Here is a 25,550-nt window from a genome sequence, read left to right on the forward strand (position 1 = left end):
CATTCTCTTCTTTTTTTCATTTTGCCCACAGGACCCAAACTTTATTTTCCCTCCACTCCTCTGCTTCATCTATCTTCCATATATTATAGCCACTCGTCATTTGCAAACCTATCACCATTTGTTGTCACCATCTTCTGCACATATCAAAAATGTCTCGTTCTTTTTCCTCCTCTTGTTTTTTCAATTTCCTCTGCACCTCATGACAGCAGTATTAACCTGCAGTATTGGAAAATTCTTAAAAATCTTGGGCACTGTATTTAATATATTCAGAGTCAACATGAGTACTTACACTCCTAATCATTTCCTATTCTTCACACAGCTACACCCACTTTCTTTTGTTACACAACTTTCCAGGTTGGAATGTCTTTTTATAATTATTTCAGATTCAAAAGTGCAACAGAAACAAGAGTTAAAGTTTGACTAAATCAGTCAACACCAAGGTATTAGACAAGAGGAAAATTATACCAAGATAAATTTGATTCAAATTAAAATTGAATTTAATTGTTTCACTTGTAAATGTCTCCTGGTGTCACCTCAAGGAAAAACGCATTTGATATATTTTCATCTGGCCTGAAAAGTTGACATTTTCATACAGATGTGGGCAAGTGCACCTTCAGGACAAAGTAAGCATCAAGCCCTCAAGAGTGACGTGTCCACTTTGTCTTCTGTACTGAAATAACGCTACACAAACAAACTGTTCCATAAACAACAGGTTAATTTACAACGCCTTACAGTAACGTACTGTAATTGGCACTATCATCTCAATAATTAAAGACTTTTGAGTTGATATGATTGCAATCTAAAGCAAAACATAACTTGCACAGTGGAGCTCCCATGGTGATTATTCTGCAAACAGATTAGTTTTCTCCCTGTCAGGAGGGTATTTAGCATTTTTTAGTTCTTACTGATTGTCAGGCATTCTGCTCAGGTTTTTCAGGCAGTTCAGGAAGTTCACTGCAGTCTTACATTGTATATTTATATAGGAAAAATTGCTCTGGAGACGAAATGCTTTCCAAGCACTGTGAAGCTTTCATAATCACCTCTTTAATTCCCCCTCTCGATGATAGATATACATCATACATAGCCCTGCTTTCACCACTAGTTTCATATTTTCCATTTCAGAACCGTATTTCAAGTTCCAAGCTTTCTTTAATATTCCCTCACCAGATATACATACACTGTAGAACCTTTATCCATCCCTAGTGGAGAAAAAAATGTATCTGTATAGAAGAATAAGGTAATGTCAGTGAATATAGTGATTTTTTGGACAGTTGCTGTTAAATCTGGTTGAAATTTGGATGAAATTTCCTGTACTGTTTGATATCATTTTACAAGTCGGTCATATCCCAAAACTATTTTCCCAGGTTTTCCAGAGCTCAGAAACAGACCTATGGTGTTGTCGATTCCCCTGTGGTCTTGGGCCACAGTAGATGATGTATGAGAACAAAGGCAAAGATGTATTTGTGATTGTGTTAAGTAAGAGGGAGAAGGCACAGACAGCAGCCCTAGGGGTCAATATGATGCTCCTGGTGCATCACACACACACAGACCATGCCATGACCCACTTTCCACCATATCCCACACACACGCACATCCTAACATGCACACAAACATGTGTGCACATACAGCCTCACACACACACACACACCTATCTCCCTTGTTATTTCTGCCTTCTCTCATCTGTCCATTCCACCCTTCTTCTCAAACACAGCATCTTTCCCACTCCACCACCCCGACTTCTCTCACAGATCCCATCCCGTCTTCAAAAAAAACATCCACACACACACACACACACACACACACACACACACACAGGACATGCTGACCTTGGGATACAGTGCAGTGGTGGTTTATAGGGGCAAGCACGCTGGGGCAAAGGGGTAGCTTTGGGGTGAATGGATACACTTGACTGAGCTAACAAGCCCTGTATGGCCTAACCGGCTCCTCGGTTGACCAGACAGCTGGATGCCAGGCCAACTGGCTGGGAGGACAGGTGGGCTGGAGGGCAGGGTGGGGCATCAGCCGAGTCCCCACTGTTATCCCAATCAAGTCAGATAAAGAGATCACTGTCATGTAAATGATTTTTTCCAGAAGGTAATGTGAACCACCAAAATTTTTTTGCAACTACATAACAGTTTTTATCTACCAGCTTACTTCAAATGTATTTACAGGAGACAGAAGGCCCCTCAGTTGTTGGCATCACAATGCAAACTATCACAATACCAACTCTAACACAACACAGGCGAACTTTTTGGATATAGATATATATATTTATTTATTTTTATTTATTTATTTATTTGTTTTTTTTTTTTGGGGGGGGGGGGACTTTAAGTTAACCCAGGTTGGGAGACCATAAAATTTATAGTGCATCAACACCTAACAAAGCCTCTATAATGATTAATCATGAAGGGTGCTGATAAACTGGCCTTATTGGACCAATTACACAGATGTACACACTCATGCATAAACATAAGCACACAGACATATTCCCAATGCATGTGGTGTGAGAGTGGGTATGTGAGAAGTGACAACTTGGGAATCCCTGATTGGGACAGATTCCCACCAGATAACACTTCTGTCGAAAAGGTTCTCTCACTTCTGGGGAGGGCGCAGCGAGAGAGAGTGTTTGTCAGTTTGGGTGCGTGCCTGCATAATGTAAATATGTGTGCGCCTATATGTGTATACATTTGCAACATGTGTCTCACTGACATGGCAAATTGTAAATGGGCCTTAGAGGACTTATACGTTTCACTTCCAATCACGTTTTACAAGAAAGCACTTGCTAAGGGACACACACACACACACGCTCTCTCTTGTGTTAGGATCCTGTACATTCTCTGTTTTGTTTTGTTTTTTTCCTGTCTATGTCGGGCTGGGCGTGGCTGACCTACTACTCTGCTGTATCTCCTCCTCCTCCACCACCTGAACTGTATCCCCGCTGATTGCCACTCACCTCGGCTGCAGCTCAAATACCAGATCTCTCTCACCGCTCGTCACCAGTTTGTTGATTATCCTCCAGTGGTAACCAGATCGGCCTTTTCTCCTACATCCAGCCTTGTTCATGGGACCGTGTTCGCTTACCTGGTACCAACTGTGTCTCCGTTTCTTTGTCCTCAGTGCCCTGCCATAACCGCCATCCATCCCGTTTTCTGCCACGCTCTACCAGCCACCTGTCTACCTCCCTGGAAGTCTCCCTAGGCCTGTTGTTCACTCCTCTCCTGTCCTCTCCCCCTTGGACTCTTTGTTAATAAATCAATTTTTGTTAAGATCTGCATTGTGGATTCAGTTTTATTTATTAAGCCTTGGCTTCACACTCTTGTGCACACACAGAGAGGCCTTGGGGTTTTGGTGGTTCGTCTATCTGTCTAGCAGGGCGAGTAACCACTCAGCCATGGATAATAATGAAATCAACTGTCATTAAGAGGACCCTGACTGTAGCTATGCATGCACGCACATACATACAGGGCACGGCTACCCACAATGCACAACACCTGTCAGTCACAAGTGAAACACTGCAGACGTTTCTGCAGTTTCTGCATTTCTGACTACACTACACTACACTACTACACTACAACCATTACAAAGATGGAAATTAACGCTTAGACAACCCAGTATTACAATTTCCTTTTTTCCAAGATTTACTGGAGGCACAGAAGCAGAAGAGGTAGGCCCATCAGCCTTGATTTCATGCACCTAAGTTGGCTGGGTGCAGAGTGTGAACGTGACAAATCTTTTCTTTTTCAAGATATGTTTTTTTTCTTTTCCATTCTTTTCACTAAATTACTAAAAAAAAAAAAAAAAACAACACACATTTATTGTGTTAAATCAGAGGAAAAGGCAGGAACTCATTGCCATCTATAGCCTAACCTCATTAGGTAAACATTACAAGGCATCCAGCAACAGATATTCAGGAATTGAATAGATAAAACATTTCTGACTAAATCAAATTAGGTAGTTGGCAACAAAAATTTACCAAAAATTTGTATGTGTGTATTACTATAGGTTTTTCCATCTGTTTTAAAACACTTATTTCCAAGGATATTTCATTGCTGTCATAATTTTAAAATGCACAAGACGAGTCCAAAATGGGAAGAAGAAAAATGTATTTTCAGATTCATCTGTATTAGCATGAATATCATCTGACGTCATTTCTTATAGTTCTTTTCCTCTGTCACTCACACACAAACGCACAACATATAACATATCAGACTGCAGCCTTCTAAGACTCACTGTTGAAGAGGATCTCTCCCACACATAAACTTAGTTAAGTGGTAGAAATTCATGGCAAAGATTTGAATGATATGCACATCTTCTATTCATCAGAGACAGATATTACTCAGTGTGTGTGTGTTAGTCAGGCACAACATTGGCCCAATATGGCACTCACACTAACAGTTTGACAACATCTTAAAAACATCTATTCACTTGGGATTTCTCTCCTTGCCTTAACAACTCTGAGTCCATTACTGCTGGGGGAATAGAGTCACCATGACAGATAGGAGCAGCCTGAGACACAGAGAGGAGGAGGATAGAGGACTGAGAGAGGGGGTAACAGTCGAGAGAAAGAAGTTAAGAAATATGGAGGTGGACACTGAACATTGAACACAGACGAGACCAGGGATTTGCAGGTTGAGGTAAAGGAATGAAACAAAAAAAGAAGATCATGGGAGAAAAACATAAAAACACAGAGGATCAGACAAAAAAGACCAAAATAACAAGGGTGCACAAAGGACAGACCTAGCATTAGAAGATTAAGTGGAGGTATCTCTGTGAAAAATAGCAAGCGGGTTCAGCAGAAAGTGGAGCAGGAATGATAAATGCTGTGAGACAAGTGAGCCACTAATTTGGATGGCAGAAGTTTGTTTCTACAGGGCAAGAGGCTGGAATCAATCTGTCTCTCTTACATTTGATTGTAGACACACAGTGGGTGCACCTGGGTCCAGACAAAGTCTCTCTTTGACTTTAAATGTGCATTATGTGTCAGTGAAGCGAATACAGGCAGGGGATTGAAACTGGGACTAAATAGATTTTTGCCATTACAAGTCTCACCTTGCATAGATAGGATGATTTGAAGCCTCAGGTTCATGCAGTAATTGGGGCCAATCACTAGTCTGCAGCTCAGACAGAAAACCATTATGATCATCAGTGCAGGCATGAAAGATATTTCACATAGTGAGAGAGGGATTATTAGAGTCAAGGGCACAGAAGTCAGTGTGTCTTGAAGAAAGAAAGGCCTGGGAGGGTACACGATGACAGAGTAATATCCCAATGATTCCACTTATACTACAAACCTCGGAGTCAAATGTGACATACTCTTTTACGTTCCAGATGGAGGCCAGTATAACTGTCTTCTCATCATTAACGCCATATGAAATATGAAGTTAGCATTTAGTGTGGGTGGAGAGAGAGAGAACAGTCAGAACTGACAAACTCAAGATGACACATTCACAGTAATAGAGCTGCTGAAATTCTTTTGCTCTAAAAGAAGAGTATTTTGCCTGATCCAGGCATGTGTGACAGGAACATAGGGACTATAGCAGGATATGTGGAGCTCAGGCTCTTCAATCACACAGAAAATTATTACTCAACAGGCCGCAGCGTTATAAGGGAATAAAAACCAAGAAATGTGTTCTTTATGAGTACTGTATGGACACCTCTGTTGTGGCAGTTTTACAGCTCGACATTAAACATCTAAACACAGTATAATAGATTATCATGAGGAAAACAAGAATTGGCAGTAAGGGGTGGGTATGACTTAAAGCAAAAATAAACCGAAGAGATGAACAGAAACACGAATGCCATAAAACTTTTATCATCTAATTTGGCTGTCAGTCATAAAAATTAATGAAGGCATAAATAACAATTGTTTGAAATAAATAGTAACTGTTGTGACAATGTAGTAATAGACAAATTACTGCATCAAACTCCAAAATAATTCTAGGAATACAGAACTGTACGTGTAAAAACCTGCAATTGGGTCACAGTACCTTTGTGGAATATATTCAGTTGTTGCAATGCTTTTTCTGCTGTTGTAGTTTGCCCATTTTTGATCCTGTAGCATTTGTGAAATTGACAACTCTTGTGCTTCCCTTTGAAATTACAGCCTTGCATACTATAGATACTGCCTTTTTACTCGTCTTGCTTCTCAGAATAAATTATAAGCAAATTGCTTACATTTTATCAACGACTAACATTACACTTTTTTTTTCCAAAATCTATTTTTCTTCAATGGTCAAAAACATTAGTTGAGGGTTACCGCTTTAGAACATCAAAGAAAACTGCTTTCCAATAAAAAGTAAAGTTTATGGTCCTGGATCAGTGCACAGAGTCACTCACTCAAATTTGGGAAATAGCAGTTATTTCAGACAATATTATCAAATGGGAAAGGTTTTAGTTGATTAAATCAATCTAAGAAAACTAGTAAGCCAGTACAAGAAGGATGGCACTGGGATTTTTTTGACAATGTATTAATGTATTGGTGGTGACAAAGAAACAAACACACGCACAGTATGATATGATGACAAGACAGACGCACAATTAAAAGTGATGATAGTTGAATGAGCATCTCTCTGTCATGGCCTGAAAAAAACTTAACATTAAGATTATTCAGTCATCCAATGAGAGAAGTATTGCACAGGGGGGTTTTCTCAAATGTGATCAGTACTTTTAGCCAAGTAGTGATTGGACATTTCAAATTCTCCCAGTGCGCACTTTCGTCACAAAATCAATTAACCATATAAAATTCTAACTAATTATTCCTCTTTGTAGAAATAATGACAGCCCAATTCTGCAAAATACTTTTCAAACCTGTAAGAGTATGTGTGTGTGTGTGTATGTGTGCGTGTGTGAGAGTGAGTGTCTGAGTGTGAGTGTCATTCATTGCCTCAAAGTTAACTGTCAAAATAATTCACACCATGGTAACCACAGGCAGTTCCCCATTTCACAACAATAACAGACTTGGCAAATATTGACACTATTTCTCTGACATTACAAATGTGATTATATTTGCTGTTTGCCCTAGGAGATGGCAGTTTATATTCAATGAGGTGTGTGTGTGTGTGTGTGTGTGTGTGTGTGTGTGTGTGTGTGTGTGTGTGTTCGTGCGTGCGAACAAATGTTGAATTTTAAGTTAAAACAAATAAGCCATGGGAAGAAGAGATGTCAATTTGCTATGTACACAACAGAATGTGTAAGCAGACTATGAGGCATCTATGAGGTATGTGTATGTGTGTGTTTGTATATTTTCATTATATTTCTCCCGCCTGTCACCTGGAAAACAGACAAAGAAGAAGAAAGAGAAAGGTAAAGAAAAAAGAGAAGCACAGAGGCCACCTGTATGTAAAAACTGACTGGCCTTGGGAAAATACAAATGAATGTGAACTGCAACAGATGCAGCCTGAACTTTAATAAAGTGGATGTGGTTAGCTGAGAAGGGCTGTGGTCTAGGCAGCATTACTAGTGTTTTTTTTTTTTTCCCCCCCACACACTGAACGAGCCTGGACAAATATTCTCATGTTTCACAGACATACACAATAAAATGTACAAACCCTGTTCTGTCTGATTATGTGGCATAGCTACAGGTCTACAGTTTAGGCCACAGCAAAATTAGAAATAGAGTACAAGTACAAATCTGAATTTTAAGTCTTACCACCTTTATTTTGCCACAAATAATGTAGAGTGCAATCTAACATCATTACATCTGTCTCAGACACGTGTTTGCTAAATGAATTTCCAAGCTTATAGACCAGGCATCACCGGAGTACAGCCTGAGTGACAGCTCTGTCCAGCCCTGTGACCAATGTCTACTAAATCACAGAGACATTTTTTTCCCTCCAATATTTAGGCTACAGACAATTTTTCTGAAAAGGCAGTTTCAGAAGTGTTTTATTTGATACTAAGGGGTAGGTAATAGGATCTAATTTGGATTATATCAGGTTTGGATCTTTGCTGGGAAGTAAGTTGTTTTCCTCCCAAAAAAAAAAAACTGAACAAAAGGAGGCCTTTGATAATTATTGTTGGGACAGGAAGTTCTGATATGATGCAAGAAATTTAGCTGCTTAGCATCAAGACAAGCACCCACAAACTCACAAACTTTAGTATCTCCAAGCTCATGCAGTTTGCATTAAGAGCAGATTGTCTCCACTCACTATTGCAGTTAATAACCTCTTCACATATTTATGCTCCACATGTAAAGCGTCCTAATTCGATTAATAATAATAATTAGACCTTTTGCTGTTTTTTTTTTTTTTTTTCTTTGTGGAATTAAAACAATTTAGGTCATTTGGCCCCTTATTCCCATATCCAGGCTGAGGGACATGCAAATCAGATGCAAATACCACAAAAAAGTGAAAACTAGTTATGGGCCTGGGTAATAAATACTGAATTTAGCCTCTTGGCATTCCAAAAACAGCCAGTCGGGGTTCAAATGCAAATGGTATGCAAATAGCCCAACCACAGAAAGCTTTCATTTTTCTGATACAGAGAACATTGAAGGGGGGGTCCTGATAGCTTAGTAGGCAGAGACACAGAGCATGTTCTTATGATGTTGTGGGTTTGAAGCTCATGTTACCATCCCCTGACTGCATTCATCCTCCAACTATGACACCCAGAAAAAGAGGTAGAGGCTACAGAAGAGTGGAAAGGAAGACAAGAGTAGAAATGCACAAGACATTATATGAGAGGAAGAAGAAAGGATAAGGCAAGAGGACAAGGAAAATGGAAGGCATAGCATGTAATTTCAAAAGTAAACCCCAGATACTGTTCATTGCTGATTAGAGGATCAGTGTCAAGATGAAGGCATAGGAAGAAATACAAAAGACTTCCAGAGTGAGGGATACAATTTGGACAGGAGAAGGTAGGTTAAATAAAAAACAGACAGAAAGCTGGGCATGAGTGCAGAAAGAAAAATCTGGGAAAAAAAAATAAATCAAAGAACAAGTGAAGGACGAAACAACATTGAGAAAGAAAAAAGGAAAAGTGAAGCTGGAAAGACCTTTGATAGTCGCCATAACTGAAAGGAAGGCAGATATGGGGGGAAAAAGGACAGCCACCTAGGAGACAGAAAGGGATACATGCCTTTGAAATTGTGAAGACAAAATCTACTTAGAAAAAAAACTTGAGTGAAACTGGGATAACATAATCTCACTTATTTATTAAAAAAAGGGGACACGAAGGTTAGACGTAATCAGGAGAGAACCCCACACACACACACACAAAATGCTCAGTCTCCACCTCCCACCATACTGGAAAGCATTACCATTACTGAAACAGTAATGTTTGCAAACTGAAGACATCACCTGTTCTTTCTGCAGTGCCACCACATTCAAAAATGCACTAATGATTTGAGAGGTTATTCTGTTGAAAACATTTCACACATGTCCACTTATGCAAACTGCTAGTGATCCTTACAAGCTCTGCTGGCACTTCCAATCACATTAATCAAGCTACTAAGTCTGTTTTTAAGCCTAAGTGTATGAAACAACATGCATTTGGTTTAGCTTAAAGTGAACAAAACATCTGATATTAACAAAAATGTGCAGAAAAGACATATCTCAATATAGACAACGTCTTCCTTTTGTCAATGCTGCAATTACGTCTTATACTGATAGCCTAATGGGAAAAACATGTTCTCCATTTTCTTCCCTGCCACTGAGTGTAGTACAGTATTTCCACACAACTTCTAAACTGTGAAGTCTCATAAAAAATGCATATTTTCAATCTTGCATTTTCTAAGACAGATATTTATTTGAACAAGAAATTATTAAATTATTGAAATTATTAAAAACTGATTTATGGGAATGACAATGGAATGTATGGAACTGTCGAAGGAATTTAAACAGCACAAACCTGCCTACGGCATTTCTGTGTGCACATCTGTTTGTGCACGCGTACATTCTTGCGTCTATGCATCCTAGCATGAATACATTAGCTAGGTGGGGCAGACACAAAGCCAAATCCCTGTGAATTTGCCTGCTGATTAATAAATAATTACAAAATTGAACAATTTTAAGTGTTTTCTATTGTAAATAATTGATGCCTTTGTTCATGGTGTTTGCTAATAATGGGTCTTCTTTTCCCTGGGACAAAATTAAAATAAAAAATAAAAACTGAAAATAATGGGACAAAAGGCAGGAAAATTGGCAGCTCAAACACAAAAACAGGCCTAAAAAGCTGACAAGAGCAGGGGTGTCAGGGTTGTACACACAAACAGAGAAGCACAAACACATTGCCTCTCCCTCTAAAAGAATCCATTGAAAACAGATGGCATCAGAATTATCTGATGTCCTGTCACAGTCTTTTTATATGCTAATCCAGCTCCTACACACATCCAAGCCCCTTTAATCAGATATTAGGTCAGAGAAGCTAAATCAAGTTGAGAAAATTGTACTGCTAACACATTACAATACACTGACAAAGGTAATAAGATGGTAAAGTATGAATGGACTCAACAGAAATGTATGGGAGCAAATGATGATTATTTCAGGGACTGCTGAGACAGTTTTTGAGCTGTTTTTATTTCTAAACAATGTAAGATCAGGCAGGAATGCTAGGCACTGTGTGTGACTGATCACCTATAACCCCTTGAACTTGAAATAAAAGTAAAAGACTTAAAATAAAAGACTTACTTTCAAGGCCACTCATACACTCCCTTTCCTTTTAATTTTCCAATGTATGCAGTTCAAGGAAGTCTAAACTAAATGTTTACATTATTGCATTTGCAAACAGTTTGAAGTATCACTGATATGTGACTAAGGAACAGGCAAGACAGAGTTCAGAAATATCCACTTGTCATAACAGTCTTGGCTAAGCATTGATCAACTAGCAACTACACTTTTATGATGACAAGAGCATGGACACATTGAAACCACAACTGTTAGGCAACTTAAACACAATGAAAACCTGCATGAACATTCACACATAGACAGACAGAGTTAGCAGGGGCCTTCTGAGGACAGATTTACTGAGCTCATCCTTAGAAACCAAACATGGATGCACACACACTATTGCACACAGTAATCATCAAATCAGATCAGATATCAAAAGGCAGTGCCTGTCTGGAAGATTAGAAGAGCCATCTGTCTGCCATGTGGAAAGCCTTGGATTATCAATAAACTTCACACACTTCTGTATGTGGATGTTCTGTGTGCTTGTGTATTTGATCCAGCCTATCAGGATGGAATGCAAATGATACACAAAAACTGAAATAACTAATACTATCAGTAAAAATAAACTGTTTTTCTTGGAGTTGGCTTCATTTGTTCATTTTAATGTGTAAACTAATTCTATTAACTATAACTATTCTAGATTCTATCAGAGCAGATATTACTACAAGCACCGGATATTGGGACTTTGCTTTCTAAATCCCTAGTTATTCATTACTGTCCAACACAACACAACTGACACACTTCAGGGACCTAATAGCTCCTGGAAATTGCTAATGGCCACACTTAATGCCTATCCTATAGACAGCAATCAATTTCCTTCCTGGCTAAACCTACATTTACTCTGGTCATTTTACCCTGTATAAATTTATATTACTAATATGACCACAGGAAGACAGAGTAGAGCAAAGTTGAATCAGTGTGCACAAGCATGAAAAATTGTTAGGGAAAAAAAAGTAGTCAAAAAGAAGTCAAGTGGACAAAAAGTTCCTATACAGACAAGCACGTACATATGCCTTCCAACGAATTTCTGTTTAGTTATTATTTGTCTTTACCCAGTCTTGCGGAGTGCGCAGCAGAGAAGCACTTAGGCCTATAACCCTTGTATGACATGCACACACACACACACAATTACTTATGTGTATTCACCATGTCTCTCTGGTCAACTAAGGTCCTGCCAATGCTTCTAGTCATCTGTTCTGCTTGGCATTCAACATTACTTTGCCTGATGGCGATTCAAAATAAACCCACTGCTCAAATCATCCACAGCTTTTAAATCCACTTTATCTAATATCTGTGCTCTCACATGGAAATCCAGCACATAGCTGATTCATTTATATGTATGAAGGGGAGATCTGACAGAGACACATGTAGAATTAATTTGTTACAAAGGACAGAAGTACACATGAACACGCATAGTCTTGAATTAGACCACTTGTGAGGACATTTGAATCCTTTCACCTACTTAACTGGCCCTTTCGTTGTTTGTTCAAATTAATGGCTGGTTCACGTAACACTCGTGAATTCATACAGCACACACTTTTTTCTCTTCACTCACAAGTAGCCAGTGCTTTCATTTCAGCAGGTGGCCTCATATAAACACACACACACACACGCACAGGTCACCCCTGCTTTCTATTTCAGCAGGTGGTCAGCGAGTACTGGCACTGATGGTTGAGCATTGGACTCTCAGACAGAAAGCAGGGGTTATCTTCCAAAGTAACACAAAAAGGGCCAAAGGAAAGAGCGAGAGGGAGAGAGAAACCTCAAAGGGGGGGGCTTTAAAAGTCTTTTATGACATGTCCTTGAATGCCTAACTCTCAATTTCTTCACTTTTTATCCATGTCTCCCACACATGTACTCCACCCACACCAACAGCCTGGCATGCTACGTTAATTACTAATGTCTTTCAAGCTTTCATTTTGTCTTCATGAGGGAAATTAGTTGTGTTTTCCTTGTTGAGTCAAGATGACAGGGAAAACAAAGCGGAGAGGACAAATTAGAAGTGAGAAAGACTAAAAAGTCTCTTTGAGCTTGTAAAATACCAGACAAGCTAATTATTCAAAAAACAGAGAAAATGACAATGAGTTGTCAAATGTCAAAGAATACATCTCATTTCACTTTGGTTGTTTGGGCCCCACTGTCAGGGCAGTCAGAGCTACTAATGCAGTGTTTGTCCTCCAAGTGAACAAAGCTAAATGATTCCCTGACATTGCTCTACTGAACAATTGAGGACACCAACTGTAATTGCATAAAAACAAAGACATTTCGAAATTAGCACAGTTTATACGGTCGATAAAACTCTATTTGTCCTGTGGTGACACTAATTAACACTCTGTTTGCCCTCTTTCATACCCTCTATGTTAACTCTTAAGTAACTTTATTGCTCTACAGTGAAGAACTGGTCAAAAGCCTATATACAGTATGGCTGTAAGCTCTAAACAAAGACATCATTCTCTCCTAATCACTTTGTTCACAAATACAGTATTTTAAAACAGCTAGTTTTACAATCAAGCTGTTCTCATTGCTCTGCTGTCAGACAATGAAGAAATATTTCAAAGTATGAAATAGCAACTGACAAGTGGCCATTAAGACAACATGTTATCCACCAGTCATTCCTGCTGTTGCTAAAATCCTGATTTTATAGCCACAATGCTGTCTGCAGTGTTGGGCAAGCTCCTTGGAAAGTGTAGTGAGCAAAGGTACTAGTTACTCTAACATTAAATGAAGCTTAACTACATCAAAGCTATTACCCTCAGAAATATAGCAAGCTAAGCTGCAGCAAAATGAAAGTAACTAGTGCAACTACATCCAAGCTTTTTACTAAATTGAACTTTGTGCCAACTCAGTGTTGTCTTACTGATCAATAAAGCTCAGTCAAACAGACACACAGGCAAAAAAAGTTAAGTTCAGTTGTTTACTGAACAATGAGCTCCGCTAACTCACAACACGACCAATCCACAACAACAAGAATGAACATCTGCTTCAAACAGTCACACATGGTCAAAAACGTATGCGTCTGTGTGTGTATATATGTACACTGAAAAAACTCAAAATCTTACCAAGAATGTCTAGTCAAAATGTCTCATTCCTGGTCAGAACAATCTCATTACACTTGAAATAAGACTCATCACCTCAAAAAGTAAGCTGTTTTTAGACTATTTTTACTTGGAATAAGTATCTGTCCCTGGAGCAAGTTTTTTTCCTTATTACAAGCAAAAAAAATCCTTGCTCCACGGACAGATTTTTATACAGGGTGCCCCAAAAAATTTGACATTATTTCGCAGGCCAATAATTTTGGCAATTCTTGTTGAAACAACCACAAATTTTCACAGAATGTATAAAAACAGATCAAGATTTTATATTTAATGTTTTAATTTTGTTCTGTTTTCAGGTTGAGCCATGCCGTTCACTCCCAAAGAGAAGTCTTGCGTCTTGAAATATGCTTGCAAAATTTGGAAAAACCAACCAAATTTTCCTGAATTTTGCACTGGAGGCAAGCTGCACAGTCTTGGGTGACTGTGTGTAAGCATATTCCAAGACGCTAAATGACTTCTTGATCTGTTTCTATACATTCTATGAAAACAAGAATTGCCAAAATAATTGGTGTGCAAAATTCTGTCAAACTTTTTGGGACACCCTGTACTTATTTCAAGTGAAAATTAGCTTGAAGTATTTTTTTTAGTTTAAAAAGATTTGTTTTGACTAGAAATAAGACATATATTCCAAACAACAAAATAAACAACACAAACAAATATTCATATTATTTGGACTTAATGCAGGTCTATGCTTTTCTTCTCATCTTGATGGTAAACACGTAGCCACAGTGAAATTAAACAGTGGTATGGAAATTCTCTGAACATTGTGTGGTCAGATACAAATCTTCATGAATGGAAAAATCCCATCTAGATCTCTTTTCTCGCTCTCTTTCTCATGGAAACAAGTTTCTGACACCGCTTATCACTGTCCTCCCTAGTGGATGAGGTCACCAAGCTGGACACTGATCTGTCTGCAGACATGTACCAGCGTTGTCACATCAGCGTCATGCAGAAGTGCCTAAATGTGGTAGTAGTGACCGTTTTATTTCAGCCCGTAACAGAAATCTCCGGCTCATTTGAGCTTCAGAAATGATTTCGGAAATGCAACCTGTGTGGACGCTACCCCAATGTGTGATCAATAAAAGAGCTTAACTACTGAGAAGGTACTTGATTCAGAAAGCAGCAAGGCTACCTCCAAGCTACTGAGAAATGTAGTTAAACTATAAAAACTCAACAATATTATTCATTTGTGTAAATAAATATGAAATGGCAAAACAGAAGCAAAGGAGAGTGGGTTTCATACACACCCAGGAGCTCCCCAACATATCAACAGAAAGTTGTAATGTCACCTGAGCAGTTAATTGCCACACTGGGGGTTAAATGGTTTGTTAAAAAAGCACCTTGAAGCAACTTGTTCAAGCGGGAAACTTGAACCTGAACTTCAATCTTCAATTGGTTGGTCTATGTTGTCTGAGGATTAAACTGTCCATTACTTAGCCACTAGCTAGTTATCATTAGGCCAGCTCCGCTGCCATAATCATGATTCCCTGCTTTGAGTTAAGCTTCAACACTTTGGATATAAGCAAAATCTGGTTTCACCCCTCATCCCCTTTCCAGAGATACTCCTATCACTTGCTTCTTGCTTCTTTCCCTCCCCTCCTTAACTCTTCCACCCCCATACTTTTCCCTTAGCTCCTGCCTTATCCCATTATTCACATCCCTTCAATGATAGTCCCATTATAACCCTTCAGGGTATTCCCAATCCCTGTAGAATCCAAGCAGTATTCCTTGGATGACAGGGCTTGGCTGGCTGGCTGGCTTCAGTAGGGAATAGGGAATAAGCATCCTTCCTCTGGAAGAAAGCAGCAAAAGAAACCCCTCTCAAGCTTCTCCATTCATTTATCTCCAGGTTTCTCCATCAGAGGGATGAAAGTGAGAATGAACAAGTGAATGGTCAGGGGGAGGACTGGCATAGTGATTCTTGCTTCCATTCTTCCTCCTCCTCAACCCTTCCTACTTCCTTCTGGTTTATGTAACAGAGATGAGATGTAACCACCCTTCAGGGAATCAATTTGTTTTGTTTTTTGTGACTTCTCAAGGGAACAAGAAGTGGTCTCTCTTTCAGTCCACTGCAATTCTTCTTTCTGCCACCTAAATCTTACATATAAGAAGTGATGTTAGCAATAAATGTGATCTGTGAACAAATGGCAAATGTCACTGCTTCACTGCTTAATGCCAGTAACATATATCCAGTGATAGGTATATAGACAACAGACACAGGTCATGTTGTTTCAGTATTTTCCCTTTGCATATTTGCTTATCACTAATAATGTGGCTGTTAGTCTAAATGTGGCAAAAACATCAAGGATGACACAAATAAATCCCTAGGCTTGTTATTATTGTCTTCAACTCCCGTGGCAATTTCTTGTTGCAATGCTTGTGCTTATCAGGTCAATCTGTGTGCCATCAAAATTCCTTTCCTGAGAGTAATCGATGGATGAGATTGAGCAGTGATCCCCTCTTTTCTGAGGCTATCCTATTTCCTTCTTCCCTTCTATCCATATTTCCCTTAGGGGAATTTTAGGGCAGGAATGGCTGGGGTCTCTAATCCCATGGCCTCTAAATGGTGACTGGGTACTGCCTACACATGGGTCACCTTGTAGGATCACCAAAATGCGCACACGTATGCACACACACATGGCTTGGGCTCACGCTAATCTTGCAGCCTTCCAAGACAACAACATGGCTGTCTGGACTCATTGGTCTATTTGTAGACTTTTGGAGAAATTCAAAGGTAACTAGAAACTGTGTATGTGTGTCAAATTATTTGACTATATAATTGTGTGTTTTCTTGGAATAGTCAGACTATTCTGAGTTATGCTACGGTTATAAGATTTTCTTTATGTCATTTTTTGTTTTTACAAATCAGAAACCAGTATTCAAATTGGTTTAACCCTCATATAGCAATGTTAATATATCTAAAAACACATTAACACCTGAAGAATTAGCACTTAATATGTTATTTTTGCACAGATGTAGGAATTAATATTTACACCAAGGTCTCGTACTGCACTGAAGCTTTTTTCATGGCTTTTCTTCTTTCTTTTTTTTCTTAACCAGTAACATGCAGCAAATGACACCTGCTGGAGCCAAACCAGTGTTGCCGTCAAAGACGTTGTGGCCTCCTGTTTGTGGGGTGTGTGCTCTACCCACTGCGCCACAGGCACCCCCTGCTGTGCTGAAGCTTTTGCCCCTCACTTTCATGTTGTTTTGGATAAAAGCATCTGCCAAATGAGCAACTGTAATGTATAAATGTGACATCCTTTCAACCTGTCAAATGTCTGCTTTAAGGACATTATACAAATTACACTCAATTAGACTGTGCATGCAGGAAATATTTGTCTCTTTCTCTGAAATTTATATTTTTGTTGTATTTATAGTTCCATCTATATTCAGTTTAGTTCATTTTCAACTTATTTTTCTTACAACTTTCACTTTATATCAATTTCCATAGCTGCCAACTTAAGTCTCTGATTTGCTCAACCTTGTTCTCTAGCGTACTGACTTTCTCATTCATTATGTCTAGCATTCCTCAGACTACTCTCCTCTCATCGTCTTTCTTCACTCCATTATTTTTCCATCTATCCATTTCTCTACTGCCTATATTCGTTTTGCCAGAGCCTACTTCGTTTTCCCTGCCAGCATATTGCCTTCCCTGTTCACCTCCTTTTGTCCAACCTTTGCTTCAGCTGATTTTGGCACCCTTCATCCCAGCATCCTCTTCCCTCCCCTTTTGACTCTTCTTTCCATCTTCTATTACAATGCTTTTCCCTTTACTCTTGTCGCTCATTTCCCGCTTTCAATCAGTAAAGTGAGATTGTCTGACATACACACAGTTGCAAGATAGTGTAAAGACAGCAAGAACACAGCAAGGCTTTCTCAGATGCATATGTACACCAGGCAAGATGTATAATCTTGCAGAATGAAGGCAGTCGAAAAACGTCTCTCACACACTTTCGCTTTTCACTATCAATTCCCACCACGTCTGTGAGAAGAGCAAATGTGTGTGTGAGCTGGCTGAGTGCATGAACGTGTGTGAGAGGTGGAGTCAGAGAGAACATTGTAAGTTTTCATTGGCTATAATATTGCGGCGTGTAATGTTGCGTAGCACACAGTGAACCACTCAGAAGATCCTCACACACTTCATTTTATGAATGAGGCGGCACGTATGCGAGGTGCACACACACTCTGAGTGAGAATACTCTACAGTGATGTAATACAATCACACAGAGCCGCAGAAGTGCTTGAAACGCGACTGCAGTAAGAGCTCAATCAGAACATATTGACAGTGTTTCGGACTAAATTGCCAAATACTTTGATTGAATAAAAATATTCAATTTAATTTGTATAATAGGAAAAAGTAAGGATTCTTTATTTGCAAATGATTCAATTCATGCCAGTAAAAATGATCTTACACCTTCACTAAATTGAGGAAGGCAATAATAATAAAAAAAAAATTATGGAAAACAACAAATCACAAAGTAAAACCAACAAGTCAAGCCTTTCAGTCAAAAATCATTTCACTGAAAATCATTCCCTAACAGGCACAGCAATGACACCTCCAGCATGTTCTTTCCACAGCAGCACCTGTAATACCTGCTGATCAATTAAGTCCTCATATCATTTTATCAAAATAGCTCACACCCTCTCTTTGAAACCCATATCCTCCAACCGTCTGCATCCAAACCAGGAACTGAGAACAGCTCATTTGGCTGACACTTTGTACAAGGGAGTAACTCTGCCTAACCGGTATGTAAAATCATAACTGAACTGCTGTGTATGCGACTGGCTGGCAGAGAAGAGCTTGGGAGGGGAGAAGAGAAGCCAAAAACAATCAAAATATCCTGGTGTGACTTTCCATGAAGGGGGTGTGTGCGTGTGTGAGAGTGTGTGCGCTTACGTGCACATGCACACCTTTCAATGAAGTCACTATTTGGCACATTGCATGGCTTCTCAAATGTAGATCTTTTGTAACTGTCCATTATCATAGGTAAACAGTGCCCTCTTTGGTTGTACAAAGGCACAGCAACTAAGGACAAGCGTTGACAAGTGTTCAGACAATAAAAGAGTAAAAGAAAAGTGACACAGGTTGTTGTTGCTGTTACAGGTTAAGGCAAACACTGAATTAAGAAATCAGAGGCTTCTCTTCAAATTATCATGTGAGAATTACTTAACATTTCATACTTTATATTATATATTTGGCTGAATAAATTAGCCGCCTGCTTGCATCAACTGGCCAGTAAGAAAATATTAAATTTGAAAGAAAAACAAACAAAAGTAAACAACAGTAGCTCCAAAAGATTTATAGTGTGATGAAAAATGTCATAAAATGTGTATTGTGTATTTAGAAATTTTTGAATGCCAGTATCAAGATGCTGTCTATCTGAAGAACAAGAAGTTGGCCTTCACATCCAAACAAAGTCATCATTCTTTGTAATATAGTGACCCTAGCACCACAACATTACAACTTTTTAAAACTATGAATGAGAATACAGATTATGTTTTTCAGAGGGGTGACCTCATCCCGATACTGCAGAGGCACAGGCGCAACAAAAAAGCTCCTCCCATTAGCCAAGGATGTCACCTAGTGGTCAACGAAAGAACTGCTACTATGTCTCACACCAGGTGATGTCATAGTTTGAGAAAGAAAAGAGGAGTTGGGGAAGGGATGAAAGAACTCATGAGGAAGGCGATGTGAAAGAGAGAAACCAGAGACAGAGAGAGCGAGATGAGGTGATGTCATGTTTTCAGAGCAGACTGTCAGGCAGTGAAAGCTTCTTTGCCCAAACTCTATATTCTGTGCAACAATACAGGTCTCAGTGGCAGACACCGCAGTGATATCCCTCTGATATTAATAAGATATCAATAATTCCAGCTGGTTCTCTTTTTTTAGAGGAGGACAAAACATTCTGACGCACAAATGTTAAAGCTGAACCTTCTCAATGTCCTTACGTCCAATCAAGCCAAAGACTAGACACTACATCCTTCGGTAACTCAGTTCAGTCCTTGTCATTCCAGACTATTTTTCTCTCGACTGCAGTCCCAACAATTTCATGCCATTCTAGCCAAGTGCATTGCATTCCATGCTATACCATTCAAAACAATCATCGGCCACTCTGAGTGTAATCTCCACTGAGTCTGGCCATGGCAGGCAATTTCTCCTTCTACAGTCTCACAGGGAAAAACAATGACTGAAGATACACCCGAAAAAGGGGTAGGTGATGAAAGTGGGGAAAAAAAGGGGGGGGGGGGGGGAAACAAAGAAAGAGATGAAAGAAGCAAACAAGGGGAAAGACAGATAAAAAAGCTGAAAAGAATGAGACAGAAACTAAGGTAATCCTTTAGCTTTAGCGATTAGTCATTGACCTTTAAAGTACTTCGTTGTAAGGGGACTGAGGGAAACGGCAGGATGAAGGCATCAGAGAAACAGAGAGCAGAGAGAGAGCACCACATTTTGCTGGAAAAATCATATTATGCGACGTGATAAATAACAGTGCTGTGCTATACAACAAATGCATTTACAAAAACCTGTGACTACATAAAAGGCCTGTGTGTGGAAAAACCATAATTTTAAACTTTTAAAGGTAACACCGATATAACTGCAACACACTAACAAACTGTATAAATGTGTGAATCGTGGTAAAACCGCACTGTACAATTTTGACCTCATTTTCTTTTGACCGATCAGAGTATATATACATTACCTGTTATTATGTTTTAGTGTCTTTCTTTCAGGTATAAAGAAAATCAAGTGATGGGTTTTATATCTGGAAAGTGTGAATTGTGGAAGTTTTTCTATTGTATTTGAATTGGTTTAAATCTTTTATGTTTATAGAGTTTATATCGACTGAGCAAAAATGTAATAAAATTAACCAGTGAGCGTAATAGAGCCTGGAATCAGGATCCTTCGCCGAATAAGCAGCATTGTTTTACTTTAAGAGAGGAGAAAGAGAAACAAACAAAAACAAATTGCAAAGATGTTTCAATAATTCTGAATCGATAAAACCAAGTTCTGACCCCGTTACCTAAAAGTCTTTTGAGGGAGCACCTTAAGACAACAAGAGAAGTGGGAAAGGAAAACAACTTCATTACTACAAACAATAGGTTTTCACGACAGTCACTTCCTGAAAGACAATCGCCACCCTTTTATTAAACCACAGAGCCAAAAGAGATCTACAGCAACAGAATTAGCACAAGAAATATCAAGTCTTTGCACTTGTTCTGACAGAGGATATGTTACTGAATCAAGAGAACGAGAGACAAGAAGGTGAAAAAAAGACTGAGAGAGGGAGACGTGTTATTTCAGAGAGGAACTCAAGGGACAGAGAAAACTGAAAACAAAGAAGTGGAAAATAATTTAGCGATCAAGGCTCTAAATTACTAGATAAGAGGGAAAGCCGTTGGCCTGTGTTTGAGTAAATTGTACTGTGTGTGTCTCTCACACACACACACTTTAAAATTTTACTTTTAATGTTCTTCTTTGACAGTGAGACCCCACGTTGATAAAAATGCCTGAGGTGTTTTACATTAATTCTTTTCTTCTATCTCTGAGAAATTAGTTATCTGACACACGTCAACACTGATGCATTATAGCCCCAAGACGCAATTTCAAATACTACAACTTCTACCAATATCAATAATAATAATAATAATAATAATAATAATAATAACAACAACAACAATAATTGCTCCCATTATTATTACAGCCAAAGCCCTAAATCAAGATGACTGCCAATGAAGCATTAGCTACAGTCAAATGGCCCTAGAGTCTGTCTCTTTTGAAGTATCTTAGCAGTGTATCCCTTATCCTTAATCACTAATTACAGTGTGCAAAATATAAATGGCCATTGTAAAGTAATCATATTATCAGTGAGAGAAAAGATTTAAAAAAAAACAAACTTTCCCAACTATTTGGGCAGATTGAAAACAAAGCGCATATTTAAGTGACATTCTGTTTGAAACTTAGTTTGATAAATAAAAGGCAATGAGGGCATGCAGTCACTGTCTGTTTCGTTTCCAGACCTCAGACTCAAGAACACCCTACTTTATCAGTGCACCCTTTAGCAGCTGCCATCACATGTGCAACCCATTCCCCAATTAATTCCTGGGAAAGACACCTGTTTAGGCTGCTTCTCAGGGGACCATTTTAACTTAAGTTTTTCAGATTTTCCTCTCAATAGAGGGACAAATTCCACTTGGCCTTGTACTTTAAAATTAGCAGCCTCCAACATGTCACAATCATCATTTTTAACTAAATATTGCTTGGTTGAGTTTGTTGAAAGCCTGTAAACCTCAGTTCAAGGAACAATTGAAACCACCATAATATTAAAGACACAACTTACTTACAAAGCAAGAGTGTCCCCTTGTGTTTAGGGATACAAATTACATCAGCTGTATAGCTACCCAAAATAGAGGCAAAATAGAGATGCCAAAATAAAGTTTGGCATCTCAAATGAAACAAGGTTTAAAAAATATAATTATTTCATTATATATTATATTTCATTATTATTTTTCTCATTTTGGTTTTATCACCTTAATAACTGGTTATTATTTCCCAGACTTCAAGTCAAATAACCATAATTGGTGGTAAAAATCTCTTACCAGTCATCTTGTATCCACTGGCAGCAAGCTGTCCTGCCATGTACTCTCCATCTGAGCTGTTATGACTGCAGCCCCACGTTTTCATCCAGATCTTTTGGGTCCCAGGGATCACACTTAAAATAGATAACAATAAAATAAATAGTAACATGTATTGATTCATATTGAGTGTGAAAATAATCAAATCAATATCATTTTCTTCAGCATTTCATTAATTAGGAATGTAAAGATGTCATATTTTATGGCTTTGATACCAATAAGGACATTTAAAGATATATGACAACATATGTCATTAACCACAGCTCCTCTTTAATATGACTATAACATGCGTCATTCTGACCTGTTTCTATCTGTCTATCATTATTAATGCCATGCCTTAGCCAGTGGCAATCTCAGCTAATGTGGATGATTTGTTGGCTGTCACTGTAAGGTGCTTTTCACCAGCAAATCCATGTGGTCCTAATGATAGAGCATGATAGTTAACTTGATATTCCAATGAATTTGTTATCTATCAGTCTATATCACTTCATGTACACATTCTGCTTGATTTATAGGAAATCTACATGAACATGAAAGAAACCAGAACTGAAAAGATGACGTATCGTATTAAAAAATACAGATACAGAAAATACAGATATAACAGTCAACATATCCAGCACATGTATAACTATCCACTTGAGTAAGTGAAAAACTTCCACAAGAGACTGGTGTAAGCTTTTATTTTGCTCTATCACAGCAGACATTTTGAGTTGTAGTACCAGGGAAAGCAAAGGTGAAAGTAATTTTGTTCACAGTGGCTCAGATCAATTAAGTGGCCTCATAGAGCCAATACGAACAATAACAAAAAAGCGGATTAGCTCACCTAAATATAATATACACCTTTTGCTTTCCTGCTACCTCAAGTTAAAATATCTCATTTAATATTTGCATGCCCATCATCAGCCTTAAATGACAGAAACAGTAAACTGCTATTTAAAATTAGTCGCTGTAGCACCACATAGTACATCTGACCCACCTGTCAGCTTGGAGCTCCTCATTGATCAAAACTTCTTTTTTCTTTCTGGATCTTGGTATGATACTCTTTCTCGCTAACTGTCTCTCATGAGGAGTGGGGTCACTGAAAGACACCATGTCCTCAATGTCGTCAATCAAAGAGTCACATGCAGACGGCATGATGATCTGAAAATCAGACAGCACTTTAATCAGCACAGCATTGTACATTGGCCTCCCATACAGTGAAACATTTGAGCAGCCCAAAACTACACTTACCAAAAAAATGACAGCAATACACAAAAAAATATATAAAAATGTATTTAATACACTAGAAACATTCTTTATCACTTCTTTTATGTCAATAATTCAGGCAGGAAGCCAATATACTATAACAGAGTTATTATATTTATAAAGTAATATGATCAGCTGTCTTTTTGGTTTATTTTGGTTTATAGTGTGTGCGTGGTGGGGGGGACAGCACGGCAGCATAGAGGTTAGCACTGTAGGCCCACAACAAAGAAGGTTCCCGCATGCAAACTCTGCGTGGAGTTTGAATGTACTCCCTGCGTCTGCGTGGGTTTCCTCCCACCATCCAAAGACGTCATGTTTGGGTTAACTGGTCACTCTAAACTGTAGGTCTGAGTGTGAGTGGTTGTTGGTCTCTGTCTGTCTCTGTGTGTTGGCCCTGTGATGGACTGGTGACCTGTCCAGGGTGAACGAAGCTCTCACCCAGTGTGAGCTGGGATTGGCTCCGGCTCCAGCATCCATCCACACCCCCCCCCCCCCGGAACAGATAAGCGGTAAAAGATGGATGAAAGAATGTGTGTTTTTCCTCCTCCTGAGTAGTAAGGATATCAACGTATCCAAAACATGTCTGTGGCCCAAAACAATCAGTGGTCACCAGAGAAAGGTAAAAAGTAAGTGTAAAGTCTAATATGACATACAGTATATATATATATATATATATAAAAACGCTTGAAACAACTAATTATTTTCTAACAAAAGGTTGACACCCAAAATCCATCCCGCTATCTCGCCTGTTGCGGTCGACTTTAGCTACACAAAGGGTTAGCAGCAGGCGCATACATCAAATCGAATCAGTGTAAATTTTATTTATGAACTTATCTTCCTAAAGTTCACAGACGACATCGATCCATTTTAAGGTTATATTGACATTAACCCAGCTGATGCTTTCCATCCATAATCCATCCAAAAAAACGGCATACACATGCTAGGCTGAAATGGTTAGATACCGACCAACCTGGAGTTATTTTTATCGTTAATGTCACGCTAACTGTTAGCGTGGCTAGCATGATTAGCAAGCGACTACCCACGTGCATCTTATTTTGCACAGCAAGACCTGTTGAAATAATGTAACAGTATCTTACCAGAGTGGCAAATGAGATGTTGGTTTAGATAAAGACGGTTTCCCAGAACAGCTTATTTTGCAAATGGCAAAAAAAATATTTTTTTACACTATCAAAACATAGTTGTCACAACCCACACCGCCATACTTGTGCGTAGATACGGCAAGCGAAGAGGGACAAACAAAGCGCGTGCGTAATCGTCACAAACAGTGGATTAATGATTTTGTGACTTTGGACAATAACGTTTGTAACACACAAACGCTTCACAATAGTAAAATATAAATGTATATATATATATATATATATATATATCTAAACTATATATATATATTAAAATCTGACATACAGTTCTGACATACACTTACAGTTCTTGCAGTGAGATTCCCGCAGTGGGAAAATCTGACTCTGCCAGACTGATTTCTGGCAAGTTAATGTTATTCAAGGATGTCAGACTGTGTTCTGGTGGATAACTCAGACATACTGTTTAGGGAGGGCCCAGTATACAGGACAGGGCAAGCCTTTAATTACCATTAGTAATTAAAAGGATTTTGAAGTCAGTCTTAAAATGAATTGGCATACAGTGTAGAAAAAAGACCAGAAGGATGAAAGAACAAAACAAAAACAACAGTAACTAAAAAAGTAAGATGAGTTATATGCCAAGTTAAGAAAATCGGCCTCCTTTACCTGTATCAGGTTCAAGGTGCTTGGCTGGTGATGAGTCATGTGGCTTGTGGAAAGAACAACATTCTGGCTATCTTAGTTTTATTAGTAATAACTTAGTACTATCTCCTACTAGAAAGCAAGTGCGCAAACAGTCCATTACAGGATGGAAG

At 38.7% G+C, this 25,550-nt stretch overlaps 1 protein-coding gene across 1 annotated transcript in view; it reads right to left on the reverse strand.

The window, feature by feature from the left end:
• Positions 1-24,875, reverse strand: part of cdkal1 (CDK5 regulatory subunit associated protein 1-like 1) — a 202,331-nt gene extending 177,456 nt beyond the window's left edge. The window contains exons 1-3 of the mRNA XM_029505241.1: positions 24,739-24,875; positions 23,373-23,536; positions 22,361-22,473 (exon numbers count right to left, since the gene is read on the reverse strand). Of these exons, the coding sequence (XP_029361101.1) occupies positions 22,361-22,473; positions 23,373-23,530 (271 nt within the window). The 5' untranslated portion in view covers positions 23,531-23,536; positions 24,739-24,875. The remainder of the gene's footprint in view (positions 1-22,360; positions 22,474-23,372; positions 23,537-24,738) is intronic.
• Between the last annotated feature and the right edge of the window lie 675 nt (positions 24,876-25,550).

Source organism: Echeneis naucrates, chromosome 6, assembly GCF_900963305.1.
Source record: "Echeneis naucrates chromosome 6, fEcheNa1.1, whole genome shotgun sequence".
Lineage (NCBI taxonomy): Eukaryota > Metazoa > Chordata > Actinopteri > Carangiformes > Echeneidae > Echeneis > Echeneis naucrates.